Source organism: Stigmatopora nigra, chromosome 21 (genome assembly GCF_051989575.1).
Source record: "Stigmatopora nigra isolate UIUO_SnigA chromosome 21, RoL_Snig_1.1, whole genome shotgun sequence".
Lineage (NCBI taxonomy): Eukaryota > Metazoa > Chordata > Actinopteri > Syngnathiformes > Syngnathidae > Stigmatopora > Stigmatopora nigra.
Genome location: NC_135528.1, coordinates 2,823,985 through 2,839,874, shown reverse-complemented (window position 1 = coordinate 2,839,874; position 15,890 = coordinate 2,823,985). Strand labels below are relative to the sequence as shown.

Sequence of the window (15,890 nt, the reverse complement as noted above, 5' to 3'; positions counted from 1 at the left end):
AAATATGTAATTATATTTTCAAAGCATCTTATATGATGCTTAAGTGGAACCTCTAAACTTAAGCTACATATTATTTTTTACACCATCATTCAGTTTGTTCAAATCCTTATTTGTTCCTTGTTAGTGTTTTGATCCTAGAACAAATTACTTCCTCAATTCCCATCAGTTCCTAAAGGGATATATATATATTTTTTTAACATTGGGCCAAGGACCAATTCCCTTTATCTGCTCCTCATGTTGCTTCCCACTTAATACATTTCATGACTAAACACAAAACATGAAACATTTTCTTTGGTGTGATGCAAAATCAGAATTCAAAGCGATCTAAAGCATATGTTCCACCAGTATAAGAAGTATGTGGTCAGGCTGAGCACAGTTTAGTAGTGCTGCAACACATTATTCCTCCCTTTTGGCAACAGCGTTGGGCTCTCGTTCCTGCGGAGAAACCCTCTGCAAGACGAGCAGGCCGGAGAACGTCAAGGAGATCCCAACCCACCACAGTGTAATTTGGGCCTCACCAAAGATCAGCTGTCCCAGGAAAGCCTTAAGATGAAAAAAACATCCCAAATCAATTCCAGTACTAATTATTTTCACAATGGGCAAAATATAATAGAGTGGTACCTCGAGATACAAGCTTAATTTGTTCCGGGACTGAGCTCTTATGAAGAGTTTCTTGTAACTCAAATGAACGTTTCCCATAGAAATGAACTAAAAATTAATTAATTTAATCCAACCATCTAAAAAAAACCCACCAAAATCAGGAAAACATTTCTATTTGTTCTAATTCCCCATCTATTAACATAGTAACAAATAATTAGTGGTTTAATAGTACTGAAATCTTTTTAATAGTACTAAAATTAGACGGATTTTGCAGAGGGGAGGGGCTATTTGCACGGCAACGCGCTCGTAACATAACATAAATGATGCAGACACACTCAAAAATAAATGTAATCTAACCTTACACTAATTTTGTTTTAAATTTTGATACCTTTCTTCTGGGTTGGCTCTATTTGCCCCGCCTCCACCCTGACTTTCAGATGCAAACTATCTAGGTTTGTTTGCTTTTGTCTTCCCTTCAAAATATTCCCAAAATGATGCACACAAATGTCTTCACAATAGGATAACGAACGACCACTTGTTAACGAGAAGTTCTATATACTCCTCTCGTATTAGCCATCGCTCTGCCATTCGCACTGACTAATAAGGGGAAAAAACACTGAAAAATGCAATGCTCCGCCCAGTGCTCGTTGAAAAATTACACGAGGGAGTTGCAACCAGAAAGACAGTGCTCATGATGTTCTTATGTGCCGTATATCAAAATGTGTTTCATATCTCAAGATAAATATTTGCCCAAAATTTAACACGTATCTCAAATTGCTAGTATGTCAGGGCACTCGTATGTCGAGGTATTACTGTAGTCCGGAAAATATGATAAATGTCACTAAAACAGAGTGAACCAATTTGTAAATAAACAGTAGAATGAGTTTGAAAGTACTAGACGATGACTTACGGAAGATACGAAGTTGGAGGCAGTGGTGGTCACAGTGGTCTGGGTGGAGGAAGAGGAGTACCTGAGTGCTTTGGCAAGAAAGGTCCACATCACAGCGTTGCAGGTAAAAAGCAGCCCACCACACAATAGCCTCAGAGGGATGTGGAGCTGAAAATTGATGCCATTAAAAATTGATATTTGGATTTCTCCACTTAGTAACATACATCTGACCACATTTTTCATTTAAAGGAGCAGCATGAAAGATTGGTGTTCAAAATTGGGCGTGCGACCAGGATCAAGATATTGAAGCCCACCATAGTTATGTATGCTGATGATGTATATACCTGATGCCAGCAGGACCCATCATAGTGTAGGTAGGTAGTAATTGTGTTTGGACTCACGATGGCGCTGTTTCCCGGCGCAAGTCTCATAAAATTTTACTACAAATCCAATCCTTGGATTAAATCTTACTGTTATGCGATCTACCAATAGTACCTTAGCGATCGATGTATGGAGTACCCCCAAATAAGTACACATTATTGTAGTACAAGTAAATGTACTTGTATTACAAAGACACAATGTATCTCATAATTGGCTGATTGGTGGAGATTTCTGCATCAGTGCTAAATCCAGTATCAAAACATTTAAATTTTACAGGCTTACAATCCACTTTTAAAATAGGAATATCTCGGCTTAACCATATTAGAAGTATTTCCAAAGCCACTCGTGCCACCACTCATAATAGTATTTATTATTATTCTTATAGCAACTTTTAATTGAAAACGTTAATATTTTTTTTTACCCTGACCGACCGGCATTAGGTAGCTCGCGGGCCGGTACACGCCCACGAACCGGTGGTTTGGCACCACTGATCACACGTGCTTGACATCCAAATAAGATGCAAGATGAGGCAGTGAATAATAATAATAACCTTGTGAAACTACGCGAGATATACCTGCGATTTTGACAGGTCATTATTTCGGGTTGACTTTTGCACAAAATGGTGATGTGTGTATTTATAGTTGCGTGAAGGTCAAAGAGGAAGCGCGACCCTGATGGGGGGAAACAGCGTGGAAACGGCAGACAACGCGATACCACACTGCTGCATTGTCACCATCTCTTTGGTCGTGACTGCTGCTGATGCTGAAGCAGCTGGACCAGCAACTTTAGCCCCATCATGACTCACCCGGTCGCAGGCGGTCGTTTCGTCCACTTGTCGAAATCGCCGCTGTTCGCCCCACGTCCGGAGCCCCGTCTCGCATACTCCCTTCAGGTAGTCCGCTCCCAGGGACAGTTTGGCCGACGATGATGCCACGGCCGCAAGGAAGCCTGCCAGCAATGCATAGAAAACCCCAGGAAACATCTTGAAGGAGGACAGATTAGGCACATAATGGGCTAGTCCATCTTTCCAGTTTCCACCTCTGGAGCTGCTGCCCGCCTGGTAAGTGAGTGTTTTTTGGTAGCGAGCGCTGCACTTTCACCACTCGGCCGATTGGTGGCAGTCACAGCGCATTCGAACGCAGACTCATTGGGGGTGGAGATTGAATGTCAGGGTTGAATTTTGGGAAATGCAGTCCATTGTTTAAGACTGTTGAGTAATTCTCTTCTCATTTTTCTGAACCACTTCATCCTCACTAGGGTCGCAGGGGGTGCTGGAGTCTGTCCCAACTGACTTAGGGCCAGAGCCGGGGGAAACCGTGAATTGATGGCCAGCCAATCGCATGGAACAAGGGGACCATTTATGCTCACACTCATACCTAGGGGCAATTTAGAGTGTCCAATCAGCCTACTATGCACGGAGTACCCAGAGAAAACCCACATGGGCCCAGCAGAGAAGAACTTCACGCAGGTATATATATATATATATATATATATATATATATATATATATATATATATATATATATATATATATATATATATATATATATATATATATATATATATATATATATATATATATATATATATATATATATATATATATATATATATATATATATATATATATATATATATATATATATATATATATATATATATATATATATATATATATATATATATATATATATAGTTTGATTTTTGTATATATAGTCACAATCACAATAGTATACCAATTTTAAAAAAAATATAAAATTTACCAAATTTGAGCTTACATTGTGAAATTGAATAAATATAAATGAATATTGCCAAAACCATGTGCCCATTTGGAACAAGGAAGCCCCCTTATAAGAGCATTTTTCTATAGTTTAATTCTTCCATTGGTGGCCTTCTTCCATCCACTATGCAATTAATGCAGCTTGAAGCAGAAGACAATCAATGCTAATGTCATGGAAACCAAGTGAAAGCGAGCGTTTGCAAAAAGCATGACTCCACTAATTTTGGATTGTTTAAACTGCAAATTTGGAAGCCACGTCACTATAAAGATAGCAATTTGATGTACATTCAATAACCATTTTAAGTCAATAATATTTAAGTAGAATAGATGGGAGAAAGTTGACACAAGAATTGGAATTATCCTCTAAATTACAAGCAGAGAAATGTCATCATTTGAAATGAATGTACATTTATTCTCTAAATATATTAAATATTAATGTGATTATAAAACATGCGCCAATATTTACATACGAGTACGGCTCAGAAATCCACAGAAATTGATCCCTCTGAGTCTAAGCCCTTAAAAATTTAGCAGTCGCTTTTCTGCCTGATAAAAGTTAAGTTTCATTTGGCCTGTTATCTCTTCCTTTGTTCATGTCAAGATAAAAAGCTAATTGGGCTTCATCTGTACTTGTTCAGTCAAGCGATAATTGAGCCAATATGAGTCTTATAACACCTTTACAGTAGAGCTGTCAACCTCTAATCTTTTTCCACTCATTTGGTATTCCTCAGACTCAAAATTCAAGTTAATTTGACAGAAGGCTTAAGCATGACCTTATCAGCCATCAGCTATAGATAAAAGTGAATAAATGGGATACAATTTGAACACGAGAAATTCTCCTAACTCAGACAAAACCACAAACACAAAGGCTAAGACTAAAAGGCTTTGAAACTTTAAACTATATCTGCTACTCCATCTTCTTTTTAAGTTTTATTCCAAATAAAGTTCAAGCAAAAGTACCTTACTTAAATGCTTTGTTGTTTGTGTATATTGGATAAAAGCAAGAACTACTACAAGTGAAAATGTATTTTGGTAGCCAAAGTTATTGCTTGTCTGGAAATGGAGCTGTCTGTAGATTCCCATCAGAGAACCAATAAGACGGTTACTGAAATGTGTTCATCTGTATTCAGTCTGCTGGCACTTTATCGCAAACCCTCCCTATATATATACCCAATTTTTGCAATAAGCTCTCAAAATGAGTCTGACCAAGTAAGGAACTCCTTGAACATGTTTCTTTGAAAGCTATGAAATATCATACCAAAGAAATTGAGAGCCATAGAAGCATAATAGAGAGATTAATGGAAGATTTTCACCTACACCTATTTTTAATGAGCTGAGTCTTGCTCTTTTTGTTATTGTCGCTGTCCACAATGAAAAGATAGTCAGTGTTCTAAATGTCAAATGTTTTTCAAGAAAATTTTGAGTGCACTTTTATAAAGTAACACTTGGGATATCCTCTATTCATTTATATATTTATGTATTTATTTACACATTTACTTATGATTTATTTATATATGTAATATGTATTATATTTATTTATTTATGACGTATTTATATGATTTATTTATATATTATAGTATTTATGTATAATTATATTTATCTAGGATTTTTTATTTATGTATTTTTTGGATTATATGTATTTATCTATGATTTTTTTATATATGTATTTATGTATTATATGTATTCATTAATTTAAAATGTATTTATATATGTATATAGGTATTATAATATTTATTTATTTATAGATGTATTTATTTATAAACTTACTTATTACCTATTTATTTATGATACAGTAATCCCTCAATTATCGCGTCTTCATTTATGGCAAATTCACTACTTCGTGATTTTTTTTCCGCAATTAATTATTTTTAAAAAGTGAAAATCCATGCTGAAACTCGCTAGCGCAAGCCACTCTTGCTACTAGGACTCAACACAAAAAAAATTATAATAAGGGTGACCGATTTTTCGATTATCGCGCCCATATTTGATCTACATTAACCACGATATTCGAGGGAATTGGAAGACTATTCAGTTGAAAATTCTTCAGAATAAATGTAGCCTACTGCTCGTTTGCTATACACTTATAATACTTTTTTTTGAAAGCTGACATTTTGTGTTCTTGAAGTACTGCCAATTGAGGTGATAAATCCAGATACAGGTGTTGGTAGAGGGCCCACTTTAGAATCTCTCTATGGCTATTAATCCATGTTTGCAGAAAAGAGGCATGTGATGGAAGAGAGAAGCTCCACCATGGAGAGCACGATTGAATCAAAGCCGCTTTCATATTTTACAGTGGTGAGGTCTCAGGGTGATTACGAATGCTGTTTTGATCTTGCACATCTGAGGTGATGCAGAGACGAGTATTATTGCTAATGAGAAAAGTGGCTTGCAGTAGATAGTATTCCTGCTAAATTTCTTCATATTGCTACATTGTTTTTAGCCTCTTTTTTATACAAACATCACCATTTTTTGTCAAAATGGCGCCATTCAAGTGGTGGCCAGTGGCCCCCTAGGTCCTCACTCATATTCTGTGTTTTTACAGGTTTTTTTTAATGTTTTGTTTTTATGTTTTATTGTGTTTTAATGCTTTACTTGACACTTTACTTCATATTTTATACTCCATACTTATATGTATATGTATATATTTCAGCAACACTTTTTTAAAAATTAATTATTATATGTACGTACACGTAAACATATATATAACCGGTAAGTTAGATGATTTTTTTTATATTTACATACATAAATATTCATATGTTCGTAGAAAATAGAGGATTTTTTTTACAATTCAAAAAACTAAAGAAGATACTAGTCTTTTCAATTTCAGCAACACGCTTATTCATTTATTTTATATTTATTTACTCATTCATTTATATATTTATTCATTTAGTAATTTATTTATATATATATTTATTTGGTAATTTATTTATATATTAATTAATTAAATAATCAGTATATTTATTTATGCATTATTATATTTTTTAAATGAATTTATTTATTTATTCATTAACTTACTTATTACCTATTTATTTATGTCTAAAATGTATTTTCCTGTGTCTGTATTCTCACCCTCTTGCTACTGTGAAAATTAAATTTCCCAAATACGGGATGAATACATTTATCTATACTAATCTAATCTAATCAAACACAAAGTTAATAGAAGGCTTAAATTGGCCTGAATTATAAGAAAATGCAGTTGACCCCATCTTGAAGCTCATAACACGTTTAACTAACATCTCTCTGTTGCTCAAGGAGTTTTTTTTTGTATTCTCCGGTATTGATCTCGGCTTTCAGGCTGCCTCAGCAGACAAGCCACAGAAATCTATCTGAGCCCTGTTAAGTGTCCTGAGGAGATTCATCAAGGCGAGCCCTCGATTTCTCAATGTAGCCATTGTATCCTCTGATAGCTCATGATGCTTCTGTGTCTGCTATTCATTAAAGAAGCATTTCAATCCTGGTGGTCATTGTATACACACTTGTTTTAGCAATAGGTTAAATCAAGGTATAGTTTTGTGCAACACGACTAGAAGGCTGTTTTACTGTTATTACTTTGCAATGGTGTGCTGTTGCACTGCAGCTTTCCATTTAGGAGAGGTTGATTAGGGTCGTCAATGTGGGCAGTTGGGATTGACTGTACGACATTTAAATCACGCAACTGCTGTCTTGGGCCATGACTCGTCTGTCTCTATGAATAATGCCATTAGGATAGGATTGCTACCTGCTAGGAACATTTATAATAAAAAAGCAATGTTTCATGGTGTGCTTAGAAGGCAATCTTTTCAACTGGTAAGATCGACAGACACTATGTGCCATAATGATATTTATCATCATTATTTAGTGCAAAGTATAAATATAGTAGTACCCCAAGATACGAGCTTAATTCGTCCTGGGACTGAGCTCGTATTTCGATTTACTCGCAACTCCCATAGAAATGAACTAAAAATAAATTAATTCGTTCCAAACATTTGAAAAAAAAAACACAAAAAAACCAGGATAATGGATTGGAAAAAAACGTTTTATTTGTCATCTATTAGCTAAGTAACAAATAACTAGTGGTTTAATGGTAGACTAAAATGTGTTTAATATAACTAAAATTAGACAGATTTCGAGGAAGATAGAGAAAATGAAAAAATGAACTGGCGGCTTGGCGGGTATTAGTGTGTCAGGCAGGGTGGGGGATCTGGGTTCAAATCCAGCTCGGTCCACCTGTGTGGAGTTTGCAAGTTCTCTCCGACCTGTGTGGGTTTTCTCTGGGTACTCCGGTTTCCTCCCACATTCCAAAGACATGAGTGTGAGCGTGATTGGTTGTTTGTCTCCTCGTGCCCTGCGATTGGCTGGCCACCAATTCAGGGTTTCCCTTGCCTTTGGTCAGTTGATTTAGGCTCCTGCACCCCTTGTGACCCGAATAAAAATAAAGCAGTTCAGAAAATGAAATGAAATGAAGAAAAAAACACCATAAAGAGGCTTAATAAATAGTGACATTCGTAAATAATCAACTAACAAAACTAATGTACGCAGCCAAACTTGATCTATAATCAAATTTTCATACGATGATGAGGTCACAAGGCTCTGATGTGTAACTTCCGGGTTTGGACTCGAGTGGGCGTGTCTTAACGCCAGATGAGCGCTGGTTGTCTAGCGGTCTCACACAACCACGCACTGCAGAGACGACAGTGGTTTTTGAACATCACCGAGGAAGATGTCACTCCTCACACGCGGCGGGGGTCTCTCGCAACCACGTCACGACGCGGTCACCACACGTCCCCAGTCTTCGCTATCAGTTCGTGCTATCTTTTTCTCCATTTCAATGTGGTGGTGAAATTCTCCCCGCGGCTGCTCGGGCTCCATCCCTCTTCCCCTCCTCTTCCTCCGCTTCTTTTTCTTCTTCTTCTTCCTCTTCTTCTTCTTCTTCTTCTTGACCGTCCCGTCCGCCACCAGCATGGACAAGACGCCGTGCAGTCCACACCACGGAAGCAAGAGAACCAACTCCCCGTCTTGTGACCGAAGCACATCGAGAAAGCACGGCGGTAGGACGGGATCGCCGAGTCCGGGTTCCGGCCCCCAGTGCGTCCCCGCGGGGGCAGGAGGCTGCCGGGGGGCTTTCTTTGGGAACATTGCCAGTTCGCCGCAGCAGCTGGGTCGCAGGCGACAGTTGGAAGGAGTTCTTAGCAAATATACCAACCTCATTCAAGGCTGGCAAAACAGGTAAGTTAAAGCTTAGATGGAATTAGTTCGAATGACTTTTTTTATGAATGGTTAGGGACAATGTCCACGTTGCATTTAAAAGAGGAGGGGGCGGGGATTTATTTCAGTCCAAAGTACCTCATGAGATGTTTAGTGCTGGATTATTATTTTTTACTATTATAATGATTTTAATGCAACTACTAAAAGTGTATACACAAATAATGTGCGTTTTGTTTTAACTTCAGTATTTTTTTACTAAGCCAGGGGTCCCTACTGGTCCTTAATTGGCCATAGTGGGTGCAGATTTTCATTCAAACTGAACAAGAGGACACCTTTTACAATGTAATCAATTGATTGCATTCAGGTGCTACTTATTTTTTTAGAAGAAACCTCATTGGTTAAACTGTCTGCACTGTGGATGCGTTGGTACAAAGACCAGAACACACTGCCATCCTTTGCTAAGAAGATTTTTCATAAAGCATTATTAGATCAGGGGTGGGCAAACTATGCCATAAAGGGGGCTGCAGTGGGTGCAGGTTTTCATTCCAAGCCATAAAGAGGACACATTTTCACCAATCAATTGTCCTGCAAGTTCAATCAGTGGATTGCAGTCAGGTGCTTCTTGTTTTCTGCAGAAATCTCATTGGTTAAAGTGTCTTTCCCGGATCGGTTGTAACAGAAAATTGCACCCACAGTGGCCCCCGTGGACTAGTTTGCCCACCCTTGCATTAGATCACATGTGTCAAAGTGGCGGTCCGGGGGCCAAATCTGGCCCATCGAATCATTTTGTGTGGCCAGGGAAAGTAAATCATGAGTGCCGACTTTCTGTTTTAGGATCAAATGAAAACGAAGAATATGGCTGTATATTAAATTTCCCTCCCTTTTAAATTAATAATTGTAATTTTTTTTATCATTTTTTTCAGTTTTTAGTTCAAAAGTCATTTTGTAAAATCCAAAATATATATATAAAGCTGAAATAAACATTGTTTTAGATCTATAAAAAAATAACAACTGAATATTCAGGGATTTTAATCCTTTTATAAAAAAAGAATTGAAATATTATATCTAAAATGGTCCAGCCGACGTGAAATCAAGTTGACGTTAAAGCGGCCCATGAACCAACCCGAGTCGGACACCCTTGCACTAGATACTTAGAAAATGACATTTGAGCAATTTCTTTACACCAAAACATGGGAATACTGCCAGCTCGTCAAGCAAGCAAATTGAGTTAACAGTACAGTACAACATTTGCTATATTGTGGGAGTAAAGTATAACACTATTTCCCCCCTTTGAGCTTCTTATTTCCTTTAATTATGCTTCCTATGGTTTATATATTTTTATTGATACTATTTCTTTTGAAGCACAATGGACACTCATAATGTACACACAAAGTACACATTGCGGCTCTGCCACTGTCGACACACCAGCAGTGCGATACTGTGTGATTCATGCAGCATTTATGACTTCACTCCCTGCCACGTTTAGATTTATTTTGCTCACATTGACAGCAATACTGAGAGTTTAAATGGAAAATCCGCGAGAAATATTTCCAAAGAACTGAAGTTGACACATTAGTTATAATTGTGATTTGAATTCCAAGGAGTTAAAAAAAGCGCTCTTTACTTTCCTGCATTGAGTGTCTTTAGTAAATAGTCTCATTTCATCTAATTTTCTGAACCGCTTTATCCTCACTAGGGTCACGGGGGGTGCTGGAGTCTATCCCAGCTGACTTCAGCCTACCATGCATGTTTGGAATCTGGGTGGAAACCGGAGTACCCGGAGAAAACCCACACAGGCCCAGGGAGAACATTCAAACTCCACACAGGTGGACCTGACATGGATTTGAACCCAGGTCCCCCACTGTGAGGCCGACACGTTAACCACTTTTTCACCGTTATTCTAATAAAAGGCTTTCAACAATTATCACACAATTTTAAAAATGCAAGACTTGTAATGCCAAATGTACACAAAAGATACATTTTCTTTACACTAAAATGTTAATCATTTTAAAATATGTCAGTTTTCAGCAATTTTCCAGTACGCTAATTCCAATTAATTGAAAAGTGCATTAAAAGTTACCTTACTTTACTAAATTCCGATGATTTGGACTATTTAGTGAAAAAAAAGTTTTTATTTTTAATTCTATTGTGCTTTTGGCCACGAGGTCAGAGTTAGTTATTTGAAGAAATGTAGTGGGTTGGCTTTTTTGGCTTTTGCGCCCTCATTCGTTTAATTTAAATGTTGTGGCAGCCAGTTTTCCCCCCAAAAATTCAATCTTTTTATTTGAAAAAAAATGTGTACAAAATTTTCTGCAATACAAACACTTCTGATATAAGCCTCTATTTTTTTCTGCGTGACCAAGCGCTGAGCTGAGTGTATTGAACGCATAGAAGTGGGCCAACCGGTAAGTAGCTTGTTCTGTTGTTTAGATCAAAACATTTTACTAACGTCTACTATGACCTCGTGATGAGTGGCGCGTTGCCAACAAGGCTTGTTGACCCCAGCATCACCAAAAGCACATCAATAAAAAATTCCAATGTTATTATTTTCAGATGACAAGTACTCATTTTTAGAGTCAAGAAGCCTAAATGTAGGATATTTTCCATTCAGTTGGTGCTTGAGTTCAGATGTTAATGAAGCCCAAGATGCTCCAATGTCAGGCTCTCACTGTTATGGTGATTCTGACTCCAGTTCAACCTTTTTTTATTTTTCATTCTCCAAACCGCTTATCCTCACAAGGGTCGTGAGGGGTGCTGAAGCCAAAAACAGCCAACTACGGGCACCAGATGGGGACACCCTGAATCAGTGGCCACCCAACTGCAGGGCACAAGGAGACGGAGAACAATTTACACTCACTCAGACATAGGGGCTATTTAGAGTGTTCACCTAGCCTACCATATCTGTTTTGGGGATGTGGGAAGTAACTGGAGTACCCGGAGAAAACCCACATATAACATGGAAACTTCCCACATTGAGAAAACACTTCAGATCAAACCGTCCACCCCAGAACTGTGAGTCCATTGCGTTAACCACTCTTCTACTGGGCCGCCTCAGTTTAAACTTGGATGGTAATATCTCCCAGGAATCATGTTGACTCACTTCGTCTTCTAACTCACTGTCAAGTTCATATTTCAACTTGTCGCACATTAACAAAAACAAGTTTTGAAGGTTGTTTTCCATTGAATCATATTCACTTTGCTGGATTCTCTACCTCTGAACACGTCATGGGTTTCAACTATGCAGAGGCACACAGTTAAAGAAATGTTTTAACGCAGAATTTAATTGTTTGGGTTCTGTGTGAGGTTTGATCATTTATTTTTGAATAATCTCTGACAAGATTCTATCATTTAAATAGTGTAAAATTTAATTAGTGTAAAGTTTTATTTGTTCATTCCTAATCCAAACCACACAAGTGTCAATCCCAGAAGTTTGAGACCAACGCACTAACCACTCATACATCAGGCCACTGTATTAGTTTTAAATACTAGAAAGGTTCATGTTTAAATACATTTTAATCTTGTGTATTCGGTAAATAAATGACTATGTTTTTAGGTTTTTTTCCACGTCATTTATTAATAGAAATCCCTGCAGGAGGAACAGAGTATTACCATAATTACAGTAATCGGATTTTCAAATGACAAGTGTATTCTAAGTACTGGGCAGGTTGTGTGTTGGTGAGAAACAGACTCAAGTGGAGCTAAATATGCTGCTGTGTAGGTGGCACTCTGCCTGTGTCAAGTGTTGATATTGTTGTGTAAGTGATGCGTGTGATTGGAACGGATTATCAGTAGATATATACTTACTATTTTGTGGGTTTGTGCGTTTTTTGTTCATGATAATAGTGTTACATACTTTTTCACTTGTACAATAAGGAGTCATTTTTCATAGGACAGTGGCACCTCAAGATACGAGCTTAATGCGTTCCGGAACTGAGCTCGTATGTCGATTTTCTTGGAACAAAAACAAGATATTGGATTGGGAAAAACATTTTTTTTTGTTCTAATTCGCCATCTATTAACAAAGTAACTAGTGATTTAATAGTACTGAAATTAAACGGACAGAGAGGGAGGACTTTTTGCACGGCAACGCGCTTGTAACATAACACAAACACATTTAAATGAACTTGGATTATGATGCAGACACACTCAAAAATAATTTAATCTAACCGCCGACTTAGAAAGCAAAATTTATATTTGTGCTAGTTAATCATGCCTATTAAGACCAAACATAAATTGCCTTAGAAATTAAAAATTAAAAGGCATGCAATGTTAACCCAAATCTGAATCACTTCAGTCAAAATACACCCCAATTATTAATCACCACTCAAGACATTCCACTCACCAGATTGTACTTAAAGAAGAAAAGCTGGAATCTTGCATTATGCTTGAACTAAACAATATTAAGTGGCAGATAGGACTAATGTCCAAATGATAAAAATTCAGCTTGATTAAACTTATAAATTATACACCAACATAATCAACTTTGAATGCTGAGATTTAATTGGCAATCATATTTCAGGACAGTAAATACAAGAATCTGTTTCAAATCCAGAGCTTAGATTTAACTTAAAAATATCTAAAACCCTCAAGAAACTTGTCAATTGTCTCACCTAAATGCAGTTCTTTAACCTGAATATATTCACTCTTTCACATTGTATGTTTGAATCGAATTATTGGAAAATTGGCCCTTAGCATTTCTTGCTTAAAAGTAGGTATTACTCTTTAAATTCTGCAGAGGTTTTTGCTGTATCTTAAGTAAAAGCCAGAAATGCAGGTCACACTTATGTCAGCATTTTCAGCTTTGTTCTACATGAGGCTGAACGTATGGTTGGTTCTCTGTTCATTATACAGCACCATCCATCATATTAAAGGCCTCCACTCTTGTTTAGCTGCAATAGCAAGACTGCCTGGAGGGGTCAACATTAAAAGGCCCTTCTTTGCTGACCCAAGATAGGATTACACTTGTATATGTGCGCGTGTTAAAAAGATAGGGCTGAGTAACTGACACAGGTAGATTGTTCCCAGATTTGCTGAGGTTGACATTCAGTTGCTATTCTTATTTTTACAGATTCACAAGATAGTGCATATGAATCAATTTGTACTATATATATATATATATATATATATATATATATATATATATATATATATATATATATATATATATATATATATATATATATATATATATATATATATATATATATATATATATATATATATATATATATATATATATATATATATATATATATGCATACACATACATATACATATATATGCATTCATATATCTATGTATGTATGTTTTCTGCAACAGATCTGATTATTTTTATTCACAATTTTCCATAATTCTCCTAGAAAAATTGAAGGCATTGTGGCATTTATTCTAACAAATTCATTTATATGTATTGTACATATGGCATAGTCCAGGTAAATTTAAAAAGAAAAAGAAATCGGTCTAATTTTTAGTTCCTCCCTTCTAACCAGTGTCATAATGTCTTTTTTTCCTAAGATACTTCGTATTGGATCCAGATTCAGGGCTGCTGTTGTACTATGTCAACGAGCAGGGAAGGAGCCAGAAACCACGAGGGTCTCTTCCTTTGATCGGTGCCACTGTGAATCAGAGTGATGAGGCTCCACACATGTTCATTGTCAACTCTGTCAATGGAGAGTTGTACAAACTCAGAGGTATGATGCCAATATCCTCCACTTTATAAGTTTTGGGTTGGGAAGTTTCACTTTTTAAAGAGAATGTTATGCACCACTGTGATTGGCTGCAGAGTTGTTGTGACACATTAGTGCGAAACTTCCAATTCCTATATTGTGCTCTGTATGAAAATGATAGATGGCGGAATCATAAAATTTAGATTTAAGTGATCCTATGCATTTAAGCAGTCGTTTTGGGGTTTTCACCTAGGGCATTTTTTTTCAGAGGATTATGTTTTTTTGCTCTGTTGCTGAAGTCCAGCTACTGGAACCAGTATGCCCTTTATGCTCTTGTGGAAGGTTTTCAAAACAAGAACAAGTTGGCCTATATTCCCTGAATAACTCAGCATTCCATGTGAAATGTGTGAAGGGGAATCAATGATCCCACTGAGAAGGGGTCAGCAAGAGTAGCAGACTGGCTGAGATCTTGAAATTTCCAATGTCAGCTATGCTTTTGCTAAGGAGAATACACCAGACAGACAAGTCTTTAGTTACTTTTCATCATTTCCAATAAATCTTTAGTTTAGTTTACCTAAATATTTATGACCAAAATTGATCTCATAAGAAAATTGAATCGGGATTGCATATACATACAGCGGTACCTTGAGACACAAGCTTTGTTCGCTCCGGGACTGAGCTCGTATGTCGCTTTACTCGTAAGTCAAATGAACGTTTCTCATAGTAATGAATTAAAGACAAATTAATTAGTTCCAACCCTCTGATCGCATTGGAAAAAACATTTTATTTGTTCTAATTCGCCATCTATTAACAAAGTAACCAATAACTAGTGGTTTAATAGTACTAAAATGTGTTTAATAGTACTAAAAATTAGACAGATTTCGAGGAGATGAGCGAGAGACAGACAAAGGGAGAGGGGGAGACTCTTTCCACGGCAGCTTCCGCTGTATGCTTGTATATCAAAATTTGTCTCATATCTCAAGATGAAGTATGTCGAGGCACCACTGTATTTTAAATGAATAAAACTGAAATAAATACTCTAATGTTCCTGATATTTACATTCTCTAGGTGTGGCGATTAAACGGATATTTAATCTAGTCATTCAGAAACAAAAATCAATATTTGATGTCAAATAAAGCAAAGAGGTTAATATTGTATTCTGATGTGTGTATAGGCTTAGAAAAAAAACATGTATTCAAAAGAAATATTAGCTTAAACAGCAGAAGCTGAAGTAACTCACATTTGCAGGTGCAACAACCAGTGATGAAGATTAGCCAGTGCCTCAAATTTGGCATTGGTTACCATGGGAACCCCCTGAAATCCTACCTTGGGAGGGGTAGAGTGGAACTTTAAAGTTCAGCAGTCGTTTTCCCAGTTTTTCATATGATCT

General features: G+C 36.8%; 2 protein-coding genes across 2 annotated transcripts in view; one reads left to right on the top strand and one right to left on the bottom strand.

Moving 5' to 3' along the window:
• Positions 1 to 130: 130 nt before the first annotated feature.
• tmem42b (transmembrane protein 42b) lies at positions 131 to 2,995 on the bottom strand. The gene is made up of 3 exons (XM_077743652.1): positions 2,676 to 2,995; positions 1,511 to 1,657; positions 131 to 543 (listed from the first exon to the last, which is right to left on the bottom strand). Exons 1-3 carry the CDS (start codon positions 2,850 to 2,852, stop codon positions 397 to 399), a joined length of 471 nt encoding a protein of 156 aa, XP_077599778.1. The 5' UTR covers positions 2,853 to 2,995; the 3' UTR covers positions 131 to 396.
• Positions 2,996 to 8,253: 5,258 nt separating this feature from the next.
• osbpl10a (oxysterol binding protein-like 10a) overlaps positions 8,254 to 15,890 on the top strand; it is a 31,774-nt gene continuing 24,137 nt past the window's right edge. Inside the window, exons 1-2 of the mRNA XM_077743771.1 lie at positions 8,254 to 8,855; positions 14,349 to 14,524. Of these exons, the coding sequence (XP_077599897.1) occupies positions 8,590 to 8,855; positions 14,349 to 14,524 (442 nt within the window). The 5' untranslated portion in view covers positions 8,254 to 8,589. The remainder of the gene's footprint in view (positions 8,856 to 14,348; positions 14,525 to 15,890) is intronic.

Bases quoted from the DNA above. Each gene is read 5' to 3' on its own strand.
- tmem42b (XM_077743652.1), bottom strand. From the start codon at position 2,852: ATGTTTCCTGGGGTTTTCTATGCATTGCTGGCAGGCTTCCTTGCGGCC. The intron at 1,658-2,675 runs GTGAGTCATGAT...ATCAATTTTCAG, and splicing joins AAACGACCGCCTGCGACCGG to CTCCACATCCCTCTGAGGCT. The intron at 544-1,510 runs GTAAGTCATCGT...TTTCATCTTAAG, and splicing joins CCTCCAACTTCGTATCTTCC to GCTTTCCTGGGACAGCTGAT.